The sequence below is a fragment of the Harpegnathos saltator genome, unplaced genomic scaffold (assembly GCF_003227715.2).
Source record: "Harpegnathos saltator strain DR-91 unplaced genomic scaffold, Hsal_v8.6 scaffold765, whole genome shotgun sequence".
Taxonomy (NCBI): domain Eukaryota; kingdom Metazoa; phylum Arthropoda; class Insecta; order Hymenoptera; family Formicidae; genus Harpegnathos; species Harpegnathos saltator.
Window position 1 is genome coordinate 303,641 of NW_020230610.1, and position 19,015 is coordinate 322,655.

At 35.9% G+C, this 19,015-nt stretch overlaps 1 protein-coding gene across 4 annotated transcripts in view; it reads right to left on the reverse strand.

Moving 5' to 3' along the window:
• Nucleotides 1-19,015, reverse strand: part of Atg4a (Autophagy-related 4a) — a 456,226-nt gene that overhangs the window by 269,107 nt on the left and 168,104 nt on the right. For all 4 annotated transcript variants that reach the window (XM_025306187.1, XM_025306185.1, XM_025306186.1 and 1 more), the window contains one exon: nucleotides 11,484-11,563. In XM_025306187.1, coding sequence (XP_025161972.1) covers nucleotides 11,484-11,563 — 80 coding nt within the window. The remainder of the gene's footprint in view (nucleotides 1-11,483; nucleotides 11,564-19,015) is intronic.

The window sequence follows — 19,015 nt, forward strand, 5'->3', positions numbered from 1 at the left end:
GAAAATAATTTAAACTATATTTACGGCATAACAGCGAACTTGTACGATTCAGGAATGATGTTTTAATAAGTGATACATTTCAAGATAAAATAGATATCATAAAAAAACGTTTATGATCGATTTACCAAGGCACGGGATTGTAAGAAATTAGTTACAAGGCGACAGTTGCAGCAGTGGGCTATGTCTGCTGCAATCCAATTTCGAAAAGAAAAAGAATTCGAAGATCAAAATGAGTGCGCTTTTCGCTTTATTGAGTCTACAAGATGGTTAACAGATTTTTCAACAAATTATAGAATATCAAATCGTCGCGTCATACGATATTCTAAAAAAGAAATAACACCTCCAGAAGAAGTAATGCAGTCTACTATAAAATTTTAAAATTTAATACAAAATTCGAAGAATTACAATCCTGATTATTATAATAAATACGGAAATCTCTATTGGTCTAGGCATGGGCTGGAGTAAGTACATCTATATAGAGACGGTTTGTAATTTTTAACAACAAATGAAGCGAAAAATCGAAAATGCAATACATCTTTCTTTAGTGATTTTTCCAGTAGAATCGATTGGCGTGGTTAGTTTTTCGGAAAAGTTAATTTTTCTTACTTTGTTTATAACAATTTATTTAAAAAAATTTGTTTTCAACCAATTTGAAGCACCAATAATCATTAGTAGGACCCATGCCAGAAGTCCAATAGTTACTTTTTTCATATGTCTACTGATTTAAGTATGGGCCTTAATAGGTTAATAACTCAATAATTATTGTGAATCTCGCAAAACGTTATGGGACTTTTATGTTTGTCTTAACCCAATATATCTTCGCACTTCGGGCTGGCAGCTAATTATCTGACATCCTATATATGTGTGTATCGCGCGCGTGCATAATAATACAGGGTGTCCCATTTTAATGTCCCACCCAAAATAACTTTTTTATTTTTGATTGTAGAAAACAATATTTCAGACAAAAGTTGTATAGTCTTGAGGGGGACATAAGATGATGCCATTAGTTTGACATTGAATAGTTCCTTGAAGGTCACATGAAGGTCATTTCTAATTTCTTAAATGGAACTATCCACTTTTCATTACATATTTTTCTAGCTTACATGGAGAGCTTGCAAAAACCCTATACAAGTTGCGTGAAAAGTTCGCGGAGCGGCATCTATAACTAAACGGTAGAATTATAAATTGTAGTCGGTTACAGAGTTTGTCAAAAGTGTGGAAACCCTTAAATAATTTTTGTAAAAATGAAAATATCAAAAAACGGTAAAACACGTATTTTGATCTTTCAAGAAAGCTACCTTATGACATGGATACCGATCATTCCCCACCCCCTGGTATGTAGGGCTAAAAGGGGATTGAAAATTTTTAATTGGACTAAGGGTCGAGTGGAGGCTCATTTGAAAGCTCTTTTCATCACAAACACACCCTTAAAATTTTAAGTCGCTACGACTCCCCCATTAAAAATGGCGGCCGTTCAAATTTCAAAATTTCATGCACTTAGTGTTATCCAGGATCAATCGGTTACTTAAAATCAGTTGTTCTCACTGCTACTTAAAATCAGTTGTTCTCACTGCTACTTAAAATCAGTTGTTCTCACGGCTACTTAAAATCAGTTGTTCTCACGGCTACTTAAAATCAGTTCTCACAGATCTTAGGCAGATTAAAAATTAAACGTTTTAAAAAAAGCTGGCGAATTGTTGGAACGTGAAAGAATCACTATCTTCATGATGCGTGGATGGGGTGATAACGAGTGGTCGTACGCTGCTGTCGCTCAATCGTGGAGCCAAATCGTAGAGCCATTTCTGCATTCTATCAAAGATTGGCATATTGTCAGGAAGTAAATGGTAGCCACTTTCAGCATTTACTTTAACACACTGAGTAAAATTTATTTTAAAACACGGAGTAAAATGTTTTGAATTATTAAAGAGAGATGACAGTTTTCAATCATCTGTTTTGCAACCTATCACGACTATACATACAACACATTCACACTTATTTAGCCACACGCACGCACACACATACGCACGCACGCGCGCGCACACGCACACACACACACACACACACACACAAGGGATCAGATTCATGCCACTTCCACGCAGTTGATCCTGGATAACACTAACAAGGGCTATATAAACCCATGGGGAAACGGATTTCGCCGTACTTGCGCAGGTAAAGTACTCATGGAACAATAAAAAATGCTAAATGGATAGAGTGTGCTTCTCAAGTGTTTTCGAGAAAAAACGCTTCAAAGTTTTGCGCGGTACATAAGTGCCGCTACAGTAGCGGGGTGACCAAGCAGCGGCGGTGGCGGAGCATACTAGGCGAAGCGCTACGGAGCTGCAGGTCGCCTGTTCGTGTCCAGCCTGATTTCCAATTTTTTTTTTACTTTTCTTTGCAGTAATAAAGTATTGAAGTTAAATATGTAATAATGCGCACGAAATAGGTAGCTTCGTCGGACATTCTGCTTGCAGTATGTTAATATAAAAAAATATATTTTTGCATGTATATAGGCGGCGCAATTAATTTATACGATATGTACGTAATGTACTAATGTTTCTTTATTTTAAAAGTAAAAAAATACATACAAACTTTAAAGAAATCAGTCAATGCAACTAGTTCACGTGTACATTTTAACGTTTTATACCTGCGCCGGCCGACTCTTGAAAGCCGGTTCCCTTATTGTAAGCATGTGGATAGCCGAAGCGAACAAAGAGTTTCTTTGATCCTATGGCAAATTTTGTCCAAGGGTCGACCATTGCTGCCGGCGCAGATATAAAACGTTAAAATATACACGTGAACTAGTTGCATTGACTGATTTCTTTAAAGTTTGTATGTATTTTTTTACTTTTAAAATAAAGAAACATTAGGACATTACGTACATATCGTATAAATTAATTGCGCCGCCTATATGCATGCGAAAATATATTTTTTTATATTAACATACTGCAAGCAAAATGTCCGACGAAGCCACCTATTTCGTGCGCATTATTACATATTTAACTGCAATACTTTATTACTGCAAAAAAAAGTAAAAAAAATTGGAAATCAGGCTGGACACGAACAGGCGACCTGCAGCTCCGTAGCGCTTCGCCTAGTATGCTCCGCCACCGCCGCTGCTTGGTCGCCCCGCTACTGTAGCGCCACTTATTGCCGCGCAAAACTTTGAAGCGTTTTTTCTCGAAAACGCTTGAGAAGCGCACTCTATTCATTTAGCGTTTTTCATTGTTCCATGAGTATTACTTACCTGCGCAAGTACGGCGAAATCCGTTTCCCCTTGGGTTTATATAGCCCTTGTAAGTGCATGAAATTTCGAAATTTGAACGGCCGCCATTTTTAATGGGGGGTCGTAGCGATTTAAAAATTTAAGGATATATTTGTTATGAAAAAACCTTTCAAATGAGCTCCCACTCGAAACTTAGTCCAATTTAAAATGTTCAACTCCCCTTTTACCCCCGCGTACCAGGGGGTGGGGAATGATCGATATCTATGTCATAGGATAACTTTTTTGAAAAATCAAAATACGTGTTTTACCGTTTTTTGATATTTTCATTTTTACAAAAATTATTTAAAGGTTTCCACACTTTTGACAAACCCTGTATAGAATCACTTTTCACATGAACCTAGGTTAGGTTTCATTTCCATCTGTCAATTCTTTCTGTGTTTATAAGTCAATTGAAGTTGACGTGTCAGTATATTTGTTTGCAATGGAAAATTTGAAACAGCGTGCAGTGATTGAGTTCTTTGTTAAAAAAGGTTTAAAGGTAATGGAAATTCATTCCGAAATGGTAAATGTGTTAGGGGAATCTGCCCCTTCAAAAACAATGGTTTGTAAATGGGCACTTGAGTTTCAACGTGGTCGAACAAGCATTGAAGATGATCCACGCAGTGGACGTCCAAAAAGCGCATCAACACCAGAAATCATTGAGCAAATACATGTTATTGTTTCTGAAGATCCAAGTGTGACTACGCGTGAAATTGCTCATACCATAGGCATTTCAGATGAACGGGTACGGCATATTTTGCATAAAGAATTACAAATGAAAAAAGTGTTTGGAAAAGTGGTGCCGCATACGTTAATAATTCAACAAAAACTCACTCGAAAGCAAATTTCTCAGCATCATTTGGATCGTTTTAAGAAGAATAAAACCGATTTTGTGCGTCGTTTCATAACTATAGATGAGATTTGGATCTATCACCATGATCCTAAATTGAAACTGGAACGTTTACAGTGGACTGAAGCTGGATGTTCAGCTCCAAAGCAAACAAAGCATGAAAGATCGGCAGAAAAGGTTTTGGCATCAGTTTTTTGGGATGCTAAAGGGATTTTGTTAATTAACTATCTGGAAAAGGGTAAAACAAATAATTCTGAATATTATTGTAAACTTTTGGATCAATTGGACGCAAAAATTCATGAGAAAAGACCTGGTATGTAGCATAAACAAATCATTTTTCACCAAGACAACGCACCTGCTCACGAAAGTATTTTGTCAATGTCTGAATTAAATGAATTGAAGTACAAATTAGTTGATCATCCACCGTTTCGCCGGATTTAGCACCCAGCGACTTCTGTCTGTTCCGAAACTTGAAACAATTCCTCCGTGGAAAGCATTTTTTGTCGAATGAAGAAGCTATAGCAACCGTACAGGTATATTTCGCAGACTTTCCAGAAACACGCGATGGAATAAAATTATTGGAGAGCTATTGCGCCAAGTGTATTGAAGTTAATGGAGACTATATTGAAGAATAAAATCATTTTTAGAATTAGGTATTCTTTATTTCAGTTTCGCTCCGCGAACTTTTCACGCAACCTGCAATTAAGTACCTTTTCGTTGAGTACTTTTTTAAGTTATAAGGCAAGATCGAAAGCACCGGCCCACAGTGGGACAAGTGGGTCTTTTTGTGGACAAAAATCGCTAGACGACGTACTCCTTCACCGATTTCCATGCTTTTTTTTTTAATTTACTCGCGATGAATTGCTCTACAATCGTATCGAGCCCGTTTTTTAAATTAGGTCCTCAATTCAAAATGGCGAACGCGCAAATTTGTCAAATGTATAAAACCTGCAAAATATCGAATATTTTTGTATCGGATAAAGTTTATACGGGCTTTTAAGGCCTCCGAGATACATATGTAAGATCGAAAGTTTCAGTTTTTGCCAGTGGAGAGGATCTGCAGTGGCCCGATATATTTTATACCTGCCTGATATCCCCACATTATCAATGTATTCTACTAATGAGTTTGCGTATATATATTGCATATATATATATAATATAAATATATATGTAACATATATTGCTGGATTATTTATGAATTCCATAGTTTAACATAAAATCCTGACATACGTGACAGTATATCAAGTCAGTACTCACAAGATGAAAATAACGGATTAAAGTCAATCGTGTGAACTGGCTGTATTAATGATAGTAATACTTATCTCCTTTTATTCTGACGATTTCGTCATGTGCTTGAATGTGTAGTATATTTTTGCCTTTTTTATAAATAAATAATATTTTGCAATATTATTTTTTATAATTTTATATTATTTTTCATACTTTTTGTATTTTATTGTGGTTTTGATATTTTACTATGTTTTTCTGTTTGAACACTTTGTATTGTATATATATACACTTTGTATATATATACTTTGTTATATATTTAAACATCTATAACATCTATGATATATTTATAACACATCTATAACACAAAACACTTATAACACAACTTATCCATAACACAACATGTCTATAACGTAACATATATATCTACAGGGTGTCCCATTTAACCTGACAAATTGTAATATCTGGAAAACTACATGTTGGATCAAAAAAAGTGGGTAATGAAATTTGTTCGCCTCGAAGGGGGACATCCAACGATATCACATTCGACCTCCCACTCCACTCCCGGGGGGTGGGGATGGGGGGCAACTTTGAAATCTTAAATGGGAACCCCTATTTCTTATTGCAGATTCAGATTCTACGCTACAAAATACGTAAGTTTCGTCCGAAACTTTTTTTTTTATTCGTGATAGATGGCGCTGTAATCGCAAAAAATTAGATTTTCTGCAATTCTCCAGAAATGATCATTGGATTGAAAAATAAAAAAATACCTGTTCAATATTTTAAAAAATATTTTTAAAAGACATAATAACAGTTATTCCCCCCATCCCCTCGGGGTAGGGTGGGTGGTAAGGTTCAAATCTCAAATGAGAACCCACATTTTTCATTGCAGAATTAGATTTTACGTGAAGTTTTTATGGAAACAATTTTTTTCATTCATGATAAATAGCGTTGAATTTTTCCGAGAAACTACTTTTAGCGTTACCCAGGAACAACGACGTAGTAGCTTTCTGTTCCCTTAGGGGTGCTGATATTTGATTATTTTCTTCACAAACAGTAGCTCTACGCGTTCTTTTCTTCAGTTGTACACTTCCATCAGTACAAAACTGTGTAACAACTCTAACGAAAGGAGGACGTCATCGTACTCTTTCAGGAAAACGCTCAGCATACAAATTGACAGCATCGTCAAAATTTCTCCTACATTCGCCATAAATGAAAATCATTTCAATTTTTTCTTGCACAGTTACATAATCCGTGATGCAAAGTCAGAAGAGAATGATAGTGCATGGAACACTCTTCAAAAATTGATTAAGCACCTCTCCTGATTAGAAAGGTAAGTGTCTAATAATGATCGTTTCTTAAGTTCTATGGGCGCGGACGATGGAGAGATGCCACTAACAAATTAATTATGCAAAGTCACCCCGATGGTGAGAGGCGAGGGGACTCACCTAAAACAAGCACCCCGAATGGAACAAAAAGCTACTACGTCTTCGTCGTAACTTCCTGGGTAACGCTAAAAGTAGTTTCTCGGAAAAATTCAACGCTATCTATCACGAATGAAAAAAATTGTTTCCATAAAAACTTTACGTGAAATCTAATTCTGCAATGAAAAATGTAGGTTCTCATTTGAAATTTGAACCTTACCCCGAGGGGATAGGGCGGAATAACTGTTATTATGTCTTTTAAAAATATTTTTTAAAATATTGAACAGGTATTTTTTTATTTTTCAATCCAATGATCATTTCTGGAGAATTGCAGAAAATCTAATTTCTTGCGATTACAACGCCATCTATCACAAATCAAAAAAAAAATTTCGAACGAAACTTATGTATTTTGTGGCGTAGAATCCGAATCTGCAATAAAAAATGGGGGTTCCCATTTAAGATTTCAAAGTTGCCCCCACCCCCCCGGAAGTGGGATGGGAGGTCGAATTTGATATCATTGGATGTCCCCCTTCGAGACGAACAAATTTCATTACCCACTTTTTTTGATCCGACATGTAGTTTTCCAGATATTACGACTTATCAGGTTAAATGGGACACCCTGTATAATGTATCTTAACAAACTTATATTGTAACATATTTATAACATATCTTACTTATATTTATTGTAACATTTTGTCAAAATGTACAAAATTGTCATTTTATGTATAAAGCTGTTTTATTTCAATTAAATAATAACTCTTTAGCTTCTGCAGATAAATCTTTTTCCTTTTTTTTGAGTGTTATCCTTAGACTAATTACCAGATCTGATGATATTAGAAGATACTGCATAATATTTCCATTAGTAGTTCGTCGCGACTACATTCTGCTATGTTGGGCACGAGATTTTCTAAAAATCTTATTGCTTGCTTCTTGCGCTTCTCCCGAGAAGTAGTCAATGAAAAATAATACAAAATTATAAAAAATAATACTCCAAAATATTATTTAATTACAAAAAGGACAAAAATATACTAAGATCTTAGCACATGACGAAATCGTCAGAATATGAGGAGATAAGTATTATCATCATTAATACAGCCAGTTCACACGATTGATTTTAATCCGTTATTTTCATCTTATGAGTACTGACTTGATATGCTGTCACCTATATCAGGATTTTACGTTAAACTATGGAATTCATAAATAATCCAGCAATATATGTTACATATATATTTATATTATATATATATATTGCAATATATATATATGCAATATATATACGCAAACTCATTGGTAGAATACATTGATAATGTGGGGATATCAGGCAGATATAAAATATATCAGGCCACTGCAGATCCTCTCCACTGGCAAAAACTGAGAATTTCGATCTTACATATGTATCTCGGAGGCCTTAAAAGCCCGTATAAACTTTGTCCGATCCAAAAATATTCGATATTTTACAGGTTTTATACATTTGACAAATTTGCGCGTCTGCCATTTTGAATTGAGGACCTAATTTAAAAACGGGCTCGATACGATTGTAGAGCAATTCATCGCGAGTAAATTAAAAAAAAAAACATGGAAATCGGTGAAGGAGTACGTCGTTTAGCGATTTTTGTCCATAAAAAGACCTATTTGTCCCACTGTGCGGCCGGTCAAAGCAAGATCGGGGCATGTACAATTATTATAGATGTTCGAAAAGACCGCCATTTACTTAGATACAAATATCCAACCTACGGCGAAAATCATCCCGCATTTTTTGAAGGACATCCGCGTTTATATTCGTACATGTTTCTCGAATACATTCCTTCATATTTTCCGCTGTTGTAGGTCGCAAAAACCTTTTCTTTTACGTATCCCCAAAAGTAAAAATCGAGAGGGGTTAAGTCAGGTGATTTTGGTAGCCATTCATGAGTCCGACTACCAATTCCATTCCAATTCATTCCAATCCATCTATTATTAAATCTATCATTTAAATAATTTTTAATATTTCGGGACCTGTGAGCTGGTGCTTCATCCTGCTGAAACCATATTCGGTTGAGCAAGTCATTATTGACATGTCGCAAAAAGTTGGGCAGATCATTCTGGGAAAATGCTAAATAGTATTGCGCGTTTAGATTCTGTTCAAGAAGTATGAGCCTATGATGTCATTTCCAAGAATACCTGCCCAAACGTTAATAGACTATTGTCTTTGAAATTCTTGGCTCCTTTGCCAATGAGGATTTTGATTAGAATAATAATGATAATTATATCTATTAACGCCCTTTCTGTTACCGAACGTCATCATCTCTGCGATAAAATGTGGGTTCCTTCAAATTTGATTTAAGGCCTAGTTACAAAATTGCAAGCGTCGCTCGAAATCCCTCTGTTCTAATTTCTGGGTTAAATGGATATGGTAGGGGTGGAATCTATTTATTTTAAGTATACGATTTGCTGTCAATTTCGATATGCCGTGTTGTCTCTCGATTTGTCTGGTGGAAATTTGGGGATTCAATACAGCGGCACTCAAGGCAACCAATGAATTTGCCTCACTTGACCCAGATTTCTGTCGTATCGTTTTTAAACTGCCCTGCTGTGCCCTCTCGGTGAGTTTTCTTATTGTCTTTCTATACGCATAACGTCTGTTAGGATATTTTTCAGCATACAGCCTTTCCGCTGCACTATAATTATTTCCAGCCTCACCCAAAATACAAATCACGTCGACTATTTCGTGTAGCGGATAATCTACCATAATTACAGGATTACTAAAAAAATTTCGTAACAATGCTCAAAATATTACATTCGCCAAGAAAATATCGATGCCCTTTAACGTGCGTATGGGGTATACTTAGGTAATGGAGTATACTTCGGGTCGAAACGTGGTTGTCATAATCAAAATTGGACCGAAAGTTCAAAAATCCAAGAAATAGATTTTTTGAATTTTAGGCTGAAAATGACACGTGCTTTCGATCTTGCCTTGACCGGCCGGATTGTGCTTTCGATCTTGCCTTATAACTTAAAAAGTATTTAACGAAAAGGTACTTAATTATAGGGTTTTGGAAAGCTCTCGATGTAAACCAGAAGAATATATAATGAAAAGTAGGTAGTTCCATTTAAGAAATTGAAGATGACCTTCATGTGACCTTCAAGAAACTATTCAATGTCAAACTAATGGCATCATCTTATGCCTTCCTCAAAACCATACTTTCGTCTGAAACATTGTTTTCTATAATCAAAAATAAAAAAGTTATTTGGGATGGGACATTAAAATGGGACACCTTGTATAATATTGGGTCTGGAAAAAAGTTCGTAGCGTTTTCCCCGATAGATGGCGTCAATTGCAAATAACTCAGGAAACACAGATCGCAGCGACACCACTAAACGCTCGTTGGAAAGGTGACACTTCGAGCGTTATTTTGAGTGTATAAACATCGAAATTGGTGCAGTGGTTGGAAAGTTGTTTGCGTTTGAAAATAGAGAAAAGTAATGAAAATTTGCACTATATTTTGCAATATTATTACGACAGAGGGAAGAACGCTGCACAGGCTTGTGAAAAAATTTGTGCTGTGTACGGTGAAGGTACTTTATCAAAATCTGCTGCGCGGAAATGGTTCGCTCGCTTTCGTTCTGGTAATTTTGATGTGAAAGATGAGTCACGTTCTGGTCGTCCAATCATTGAAAAAGCTGATGAAATTCTTGAAAAAGTCCAGCAAAATAAGTATATCAGCAATGTCGATATTGTATGGAGCTAGGCATTGACCACAAAACTGTTTTAAACTATTTACACTGTAGATAACACTGGTGATAAAGCTGGCTACAAAAAGAAGCTCGATGTATGGGTTCCTCATGAGTTGAGCGCGAAAAACATGATAGATCGAATTAACATCTGCGATGCGCTGCTGAAACGCAATGAAATCGAGCCATTTCTGAAACGTGTCATAACCGGTGATGAAAAATGAATCACGTACGACAATCGGAAGCGTAAAAGATCGTGGATGAGGGATGGTGAGCCGTCACAAGCGTTCGCGAAGCCAGGATTGACGCCGAGAAAGGTGACGCTGTGTGTGTGGTGGGACTGGAAGGGAATCGTCCACCATGAGCTACTTCCAGTTGGTCAGACGATTAATTCTCAACTCTACTGTGGACAACTAGAGAGATTACGCCAGGCAATTGAAAGAAAACGGCCCGAATTGAATAGTAGGAAAGGTGTTGTCTTCCATCATGACAACGCCCGACCACACACTTCTTTGATGACCCGTCAAAAATTGTGAGAGCTTGGTTGGGAAGTTTGGATGCATCCACCATATAGTCCAGCACCCTCTGACTATCACTTGTTCCGATCTCTGCAGAACTCTCTCAACGGAATTAAGCTGGTTTCAAAAGAAGCCTGTGAAAACCACTTGATTCAATTTTTCAACCAGAAACCACAGAACTTTCTCACCGATGGCATCATGGCTCTACCCGAAAAATGGCGAAACATTGTCGATAATAATGGAGCATATTTGGTTTAAATAAATTCATTTTCACACTATAAGAAAACCAATTGAATTTTACTAAAAGAAACGCCATGAACTTTTCCCAGACCTAATATATTTGTTTCCAAATTGTTCATCAAATCTCCGCTATATATACAATTATTTTTATGTTAGTATTATATATTTTTTCTACAAATTGCATATAATATGATATAAATATATTTTTAATATGCATATAATATGATATAAATATATTTTTAATATATACTTACAAATATCATTAATTACTAACATATTGTCTAATGCAACATGTATAGTAAGGGAGCTCCATTCATCATATACAACTAGTTTTCTGAAAAAAATAAGACTATTTAATTTTATTGTAAATTCATTGAGTATCGGCAAAGTTTTATAACGGAAAAATATTAAATATTAAATATATAAATTAACAAAATTCTTTTTCACAAAATTCCAAGTTTATTCACAAAGAAATAAAATACAAGTTTAATATTCGAAATCATTTCCATTATATATATTTTCTATGATTTTTGTTCTATCTATCAGATGTTACGTCCTACTATTATGACTCCGCATATTCTAAATTCCTTTTATAAGTAAAGCGATTGAATTTTATATTATTCACTATACGTTCAAATGTTCACATTTAACGAACATGTTCCGCGATCTTTTAAGCACGGTGATGTCACATACCGATTTCTTTTATTTTATCTCCTCCTAAAAGTGTAATTACCGAAGTTTTTCTATTCTTTTTGTCAAGAAGATCCGCTGAGTTATTTTAGCCAGACGTTTTCCCTTCCAAACATCTTTTAATAACTTCCTCCTTCGGAGCAACAATTTTCTTTGAAGGCGGACCGACCAGTCAATCTCTCATATTGTTACATGACGCGACTAATTTTTGATCCTCAAGAACTCATGCCTTTTCCATGCCGTCCCTTCATAAATTTTATTGCTCATCAACTCTAACTAAACCTAATGAAATGTTGAAATCTTTTACTGCCATAGGTACCCCATTCTTTACAATATTTATCTTTGAGATACTGCAACGCACCTTTGAAATCCCACTTCTAAAAACCGTTGCAACAAAGTCCTATGACCATATTTGAATATAAACCTTAGAGCCTTGACGCAACTTCTAAAACCCCACCCTCTCCACCGAGGTAACGACCTCGTTTGTGTAAAACGAAAAGGCTTTTCGACAGACTAGCAGCCAAGACAGAAGCGTTTTTTTAAATGGGAACCTTTATTTTTTATTACACTTTTCTTCTACTAATTAATTTGAACAACTTCTGTTTAAAACATTTTTTTATTTGTCTAATATTTTTTGAAATATTTGAGGAAAACTTGATAATTTTTTCAATATTTAACTTACGATATCTCGCTAATTATTTGTCGGGAGAAAAAGTGGTACTAGTGAACTTTTTGCTCTATGTAGTCTCAAGAATATATTGTTCCAATAGCGCCTTGAATTTGGTTAATTTGATGATTTTGAAATTTCCAAAAATCAGCAAGTTAACAAAAGTCAGGGCGCTATTATAAAAATATATTCTTGAGACTAAATAAAGCTAAATAAAGCAAGAAAGTCTAGTACCACCTTTTCTTCCGACAACTAGTTAGCGAGATATCGTAAGTTAAATATTGAAAAAGTTATCAAGATTTCCTTCAATATCTAGAAAAATATTAGGTAAATGAAAAAATGTTTTAGACAAAAATTATTCAAATTAATTGGTGGAAAAAGACAATGTAATAAAAAATTTGGGTTTCCATTTAAAATTTTTATGTTGATCTTGATTGGGCTTTTCATCCCAAGGTCAAATTTATAGCGTCAGTAAATAGATCTTTTGAAGCGCTGCAACTTTTGTCTGAAATATTTTTCTCTAAATGTCGCGTTTACGAAAAAATCGGGTGATACGGATAATCTGAAACACCCCATATATAGGGTGATTCGGAACAATTGTCCTTAATATGTTATATTCTTGAGCAAATTTTAAAACTATTTTGTCTCTTGCAAATTAGCTGATGCTTAGTTACTGAGTTATTAAGATAAATGGTTCGTCCATTACGAACTAAGTACAGAAAGCAGGGACGGAAGAATTAATATCCTAGTAATTTATAATATTATATTTGCTATTACACCAGCGATTGTTAAAAGTTTTAAATTGTAAGAATAATATGGATGAATGTTATTACATGCGTCGATTAGCACATCACATCAAGCGCTCAACGCCGCGTCAGCACCTACGCCCACGCGCCCCAATGGTCAATTGCTTCGTCCCTGCCTGCCTCCTATGCCTAGCTCATAATAGACGAACTATTTATCTTAACCCATTAACGCCCAAAAGTCCTAAATATTAGCCTTACTTTGCAACTGTATTTTATGTAGAGAAAGATATTATATCAGGTGTAGTAAAAAAAAATCCATTATTTTTCCAATAGATGGCTTTAGTTATCTGTATCTCGCGTTGTATAAGTCCGATCGAGTTCCACTAGATGGCGTTAGAAAGATGAGATTTCGTACTAAAAAAACTTTTGTGACAGTTTTGTGATTAGTTGACTCAGTTTTGTTTGAGCGCGCGTCAAAGATAGACACTAGCAAAGAGAAAATACGCTATATTTTACAGTTTTTCTTCGATAAAGGCGAAAACGCAAGCCAGGCGGCTGAAAATGTGAATAGTGTTTATGGTCCTGATACTGTAACAGCCAATCACGCGCAATTTTGGTTTCGTCGATTCCATTCCGGTAATTTCGATGTCAAAGATGCACCACGCACTGGAAGGCCAATTGTCGAAAATATCGATAAAATCATGGACATTGTCGAGTCCGACCGTCATGTAAGCACTGTTTCGATTGCCTAAGAGCTAAAGATTGCACAAAAAACCGTTTGGAACCATTTGAATAAGGCTAGATACAAAAAGAAGCTCGATGTATGGGTGTCACACGAGTTAACGAAAAAAAACCTCGTGGACCGAATTTCCATCTGCGAATCGCTGCTGAATCGCAACAAAATCGACCCATTTCTGAAGCGGTTGGTCACTGGTGATGAAAAGTGGATCACTTACGACAACATCAAGCGAAAACGGTCGTGGTCGAATCGCGGTGAGCCGGCGGAAACGGTGGCCAAGCCAGGATTGACGGCCAGGAAGGTTTTGGTGGTGTTTGGTGGGATTGGCAGGGAATTATCTACTATGAGCTGCTCCCCTACGGCAAAACTCTTAACTCGGAACTGTACTGTCAACAATTGGATCGTCTGAAGGAAGCAATCGCCCAAAAGCGGCCAACTTTAGTCAATAGGAGAGGAACTGTGTTCCATCAGGACAACGCCAGGCCACACACATCGATAGTGACTCGCCAGAAGCTCCGGGAGCTTGGTTGGGAGGTTCTTATGCATCCACCTTATAGTCCGAACCTGGCACCAAGTAATTACCATCTGTTCCTGTCCATGGCGAACAATTTTGCTGGTGAAAAATTCGCTTCAAGAGAGGCTTGTGAAAATCGACTGTCTCAATTTTTTGCCAATAAGGACAAGGGCTTCTATGAGAGAGGCATAATGAAATTACCTTCAAAATGGCAACAAGTTATCGAACAAAACGGCGCATATTTGACCTAAATCGGATCATTCTAACTATGGTAATTAAAGCCTTCAATTTCATGCAAAAATAATAGATTTCTTTTTACTACACCTGATATAAGGTTAGAATAGCGTTTCCTTACGTTTTCGGGGTCGTTCTACAAGATTCCGGTATCAGAATTCGTTTAGATTCACATGAAATCCAATATGGCGGAATTTTTGGAAAAAAGTCGTGAAAAATCGACAATTTTATTTTTTATAAGCTTGATTTCGTATCGAAAACATTACTTTAATACAGATACAAGTGTCACATCTTGTCTAAAAAATGTTGCACTTTCAAGGTATGCATTGGTGAAAATGTGAATTCAAGATGGCTACCTCAAAATGGCGGTTTGAGCGAAAAAAACTTAAAAAATAATGTATTTTTAGAATAACTTCGTAAAATCTTAGTATTTAACATCAATTTAGTATCCAGAGTACTGATTTTAGGATATTTGCTGACAACTAATTCATATTACAGAATTTCAAAACGGCGGATCGAAGATGGCGACTAAAAGGCATGAATAATCGTGAAAATTTCCAAATTTTCATGAATTTTCTTCTATTATTTTCAAATTCATGAATTATTTTCGAGACGTACACACACACACACACATATACAGGGTGGGTAATTATAAACTTATAAACTTTATAAAAAACATAACAAACATCAAGATAAGTACAACGGACGGGAAAAAATAGAAATCGACTACGTAAAGTTTTGAGAAAAATTATTAAATAAATAAGCGAATAAATGCGCAGCGGTCGGAACCGCGAACCTGCTACTCCACGCAGCTTGGACCGGATTAACAGGCAACAACGGTGCGCACCGGTCAACTGTTGTTGCCTGCCAATCCGGCCCAAGCCGTGCGGAGTAGTATGCCTGCAATGCCTACACGCATGCCCACTGAGCATTTATTCGCTCATTTATTTAATAATTTTTCTCAAAACTTTACGTAGTCGATTTCTATTTTTCCCATCCGTTGTACTTATCTCGATGTTTATGTTTTTTATAAAGTTTCTAAAGTTTTTTATAAAGTTTATAAAGTTTTTTTTATGAAGTTTATAATTACCCATCCTATATATGTGCGTATGTACGTATCGAAAATAACTCATGAATATGAAAATAATAGAAGAAAATTCATGAAAATTTGGAAATTTTCACGATTATTCATGCCTTTTAGTCGCCATCTTCGATCCGCCGTTTTGAAATTCTGTAATATGAATTAATTGTCAGCAAATATCCTAAAATCAGTACTCTGGATACTAAATTGATGTTACTAGGATTTTACGAAGTTATTCTAAAAATACATTATTTTTTAAGTTTTTTCGCTCAATCCGCCATTTTGAGGCAGCAATCTTGAATTCACATTTTCACCAATGCATACCTTGAAAGTTCAACATTTTTTAGACAAGATGTGATACTTATATCTGTATCAAAGTAACGTTTTTAATACGAAATAGAGCTTATAAAAAATAAAATTGTCGGTTTTTCATGATTTTTTCCCAAAAATTCCGACATATTGAATTTTATTGTGAATCTAAATTAATTCTGATGCCGGAATCTTGTAGAATGACCCCGAAAACATAAGGAAATGCTATTCCAACCTTATATAATATGTTTCTCTAGATAAAATACAGTTGCAAAGTAAGGCTAATATTTTAGAGCTTTTGGGCGTTAATGGGTTAAATATTTTCTTGTTAAATACTAGAGGTATGCAAACCGCGCATTCATTCCCGACCGATCCCGCAGTCTCGAGAGTTATACTCCCAGAACTAGCATTCCCGGGAATACGAAACTCGAGACGTCGGGAGACTCGTGAGTCCTGACCCCTACCTCGAAACTCTCTCTTTCTCTCTCCTTCTCTCTCCGTGCTCGCAAAAGACTTTGGGCCAGAGCACAGACTTCTGCATAACGCATAATACACAACGCATAAGAGAATCAACCAATCAGAGTTCTTCATTTCTGTCCTGAAGAGGAAAATGAAGAAAACTAATTGGTTTATTCTCTTATGCGTTGTGCATTATGCGTTATGCAGAAGTCTGTGCCCTGGCCCTTTTTCCGTCCATTGCTCTTTTTCTTTCTCTCTCTCCCTTTTTCTCTACATATATGCGCGTATATGCAACATATGTATACAGAGTGTTTAGTTTTAATCGCCCCAGGCAAATATGTCGAAAAAAATGGAAGATACGGAAAAACGTTTCAAACAAAAGTTGTTTGATTCGAAGGGAGACATAAGCTAGTGTCATTGGTTTGACCTTGAGTGAACGTGCCAAGGTCACATGGAATTATACTTTGTTTTTTTAAATAGAATTTCCTATCTTTCATTGCATATTCTTGTAGCCTACCTCGAGAGCCCTCCCTACCTCCCAAAACACTATAATGAAGACTTTTTTAACTAGTACTTTTCGAGTTACGAGGTTTGAAAGTTACAATTCCGTCGGCATTAGCATTACCGAAGATGTACCGGCCAATGAAGGCAAGACTTAAGATTGATCCGGCCAGTGAAGGCAAGATTCTGATCTGGCTAGTGAAGGCAAGACTGATTGAATCTGTAGGATCACATCGAAGCCATTGAATGTATACATATTTTTTATCCGCAGCAAATAACCAAATGTACCACTATTCTGTTGGATATATAATTGCAACCGTTTTTCGAATGCATCGACTGTTTTTCTGAAAACGTTGGCTGATATACTTCTACATGCCCGTTTAATGCGATCCTTTAGGTCTTCAGCTATAGTAGGTGCGGTCTAGTAAATAGTATTTTTTAAATAGCCATGCAAGAAAAAATCTGGTGACGTTAGATCTGGGTGATCTAGGTGGCCATATTATGATCACCTCGTTCAATCTAACAACGCGGATAAATTAAATTTAAAAAATCCCTTACAAGAGGCGTGCGTAGCAGTATGGTGATGCACCATCCTGTTGCAACCACATACGTTGGACTGTATTTTCATCAACAAACTCTAACATCCTTGGCAACACATCTCGTAGCATACGTAAATATGATTCCTCTATAACATTATTATCAAAAAAGTCCAACAATATGACTATTTAAAATACCACATCAAACTATCACCTTCCACCGATGCTGATTGTCTACATGACGAACCCAGTGCGGATTGATATAAAAATAATAACGGCTATTATACCAATTCAGTATGCCATTGCTCTCAAATGCAACTTCGTCGCTAAACACAACACGAGAAAGAAATGTGGGATCGAGCTGAATTTGAGCTACAGCCCTGCTACAGTCTGCAAAATGCAACACGAAGAACTTTATCATTATCAAAAAGTTTCTGATTAAGTAAAATGTGATAAGGATGAATGTGATTCCCACGTAAAATTTTATTTACAGTCGCAGAACACATATTTAATTCACGACTAATTTGACGTTGACTAATGTGCAGATTTATTATTATCATTGCTAATGTATTGGGTTGGCAACTAAGTGATTGCGGATTTTAAATAAGAATGAAAATTCAAAATTTTAAATTTGCTTTTTTAAATTTTTTTCAATGCATGTATGCGATACATTGAGCTTCTCTACAATATCACGTGTTGTGCTATGACGATCTGAATCGATAATGGCCTTGATATGGGTCTCATCGACTTCAACTGAACGGCCAGATCGTTGAGCATTTTTCAATGAAAAATCACCAGAACGAAATCTGGCAAACCAATTTTGACACTGCCTTTCTTTCAAGGCTTCATTCCCATATACGGCACATAACTTCTTGTGTGCTTGCGATGCGTTCTTGCCTTTTCGGAAATAATACAATAAAATATGTCTGAAGTGCACGTCTTGCTCTTCCATTTTTAAATTGGGATAAAAACAAAACTAAAGAACTAACCGATATAATTTTTGTACTAAATGAAAGGTAGAAGTCCTAACAATAAGAAAAAAATATAGGTTAGGTACTTTGAACACGTTAACGAAACAAAAAAAGTGTAAAATCCATCTGTCGACAAAATCCGCAATCACTTAGTTGCCAACCCAATAGTTACGATAATAGCATCGTCGTTATATAATTGTTTTTTACAACGTTTGCGTTTCATCTGTCCCGTAAGGGCTGTAACTTTGTAAAAAAAAATTGTAGCGACTCCATTTTTTTCAGATTGAAAGGGAAAATCTGAATTTTATGACGATGCAAACGGCGTCCCTGAAAAAAAAT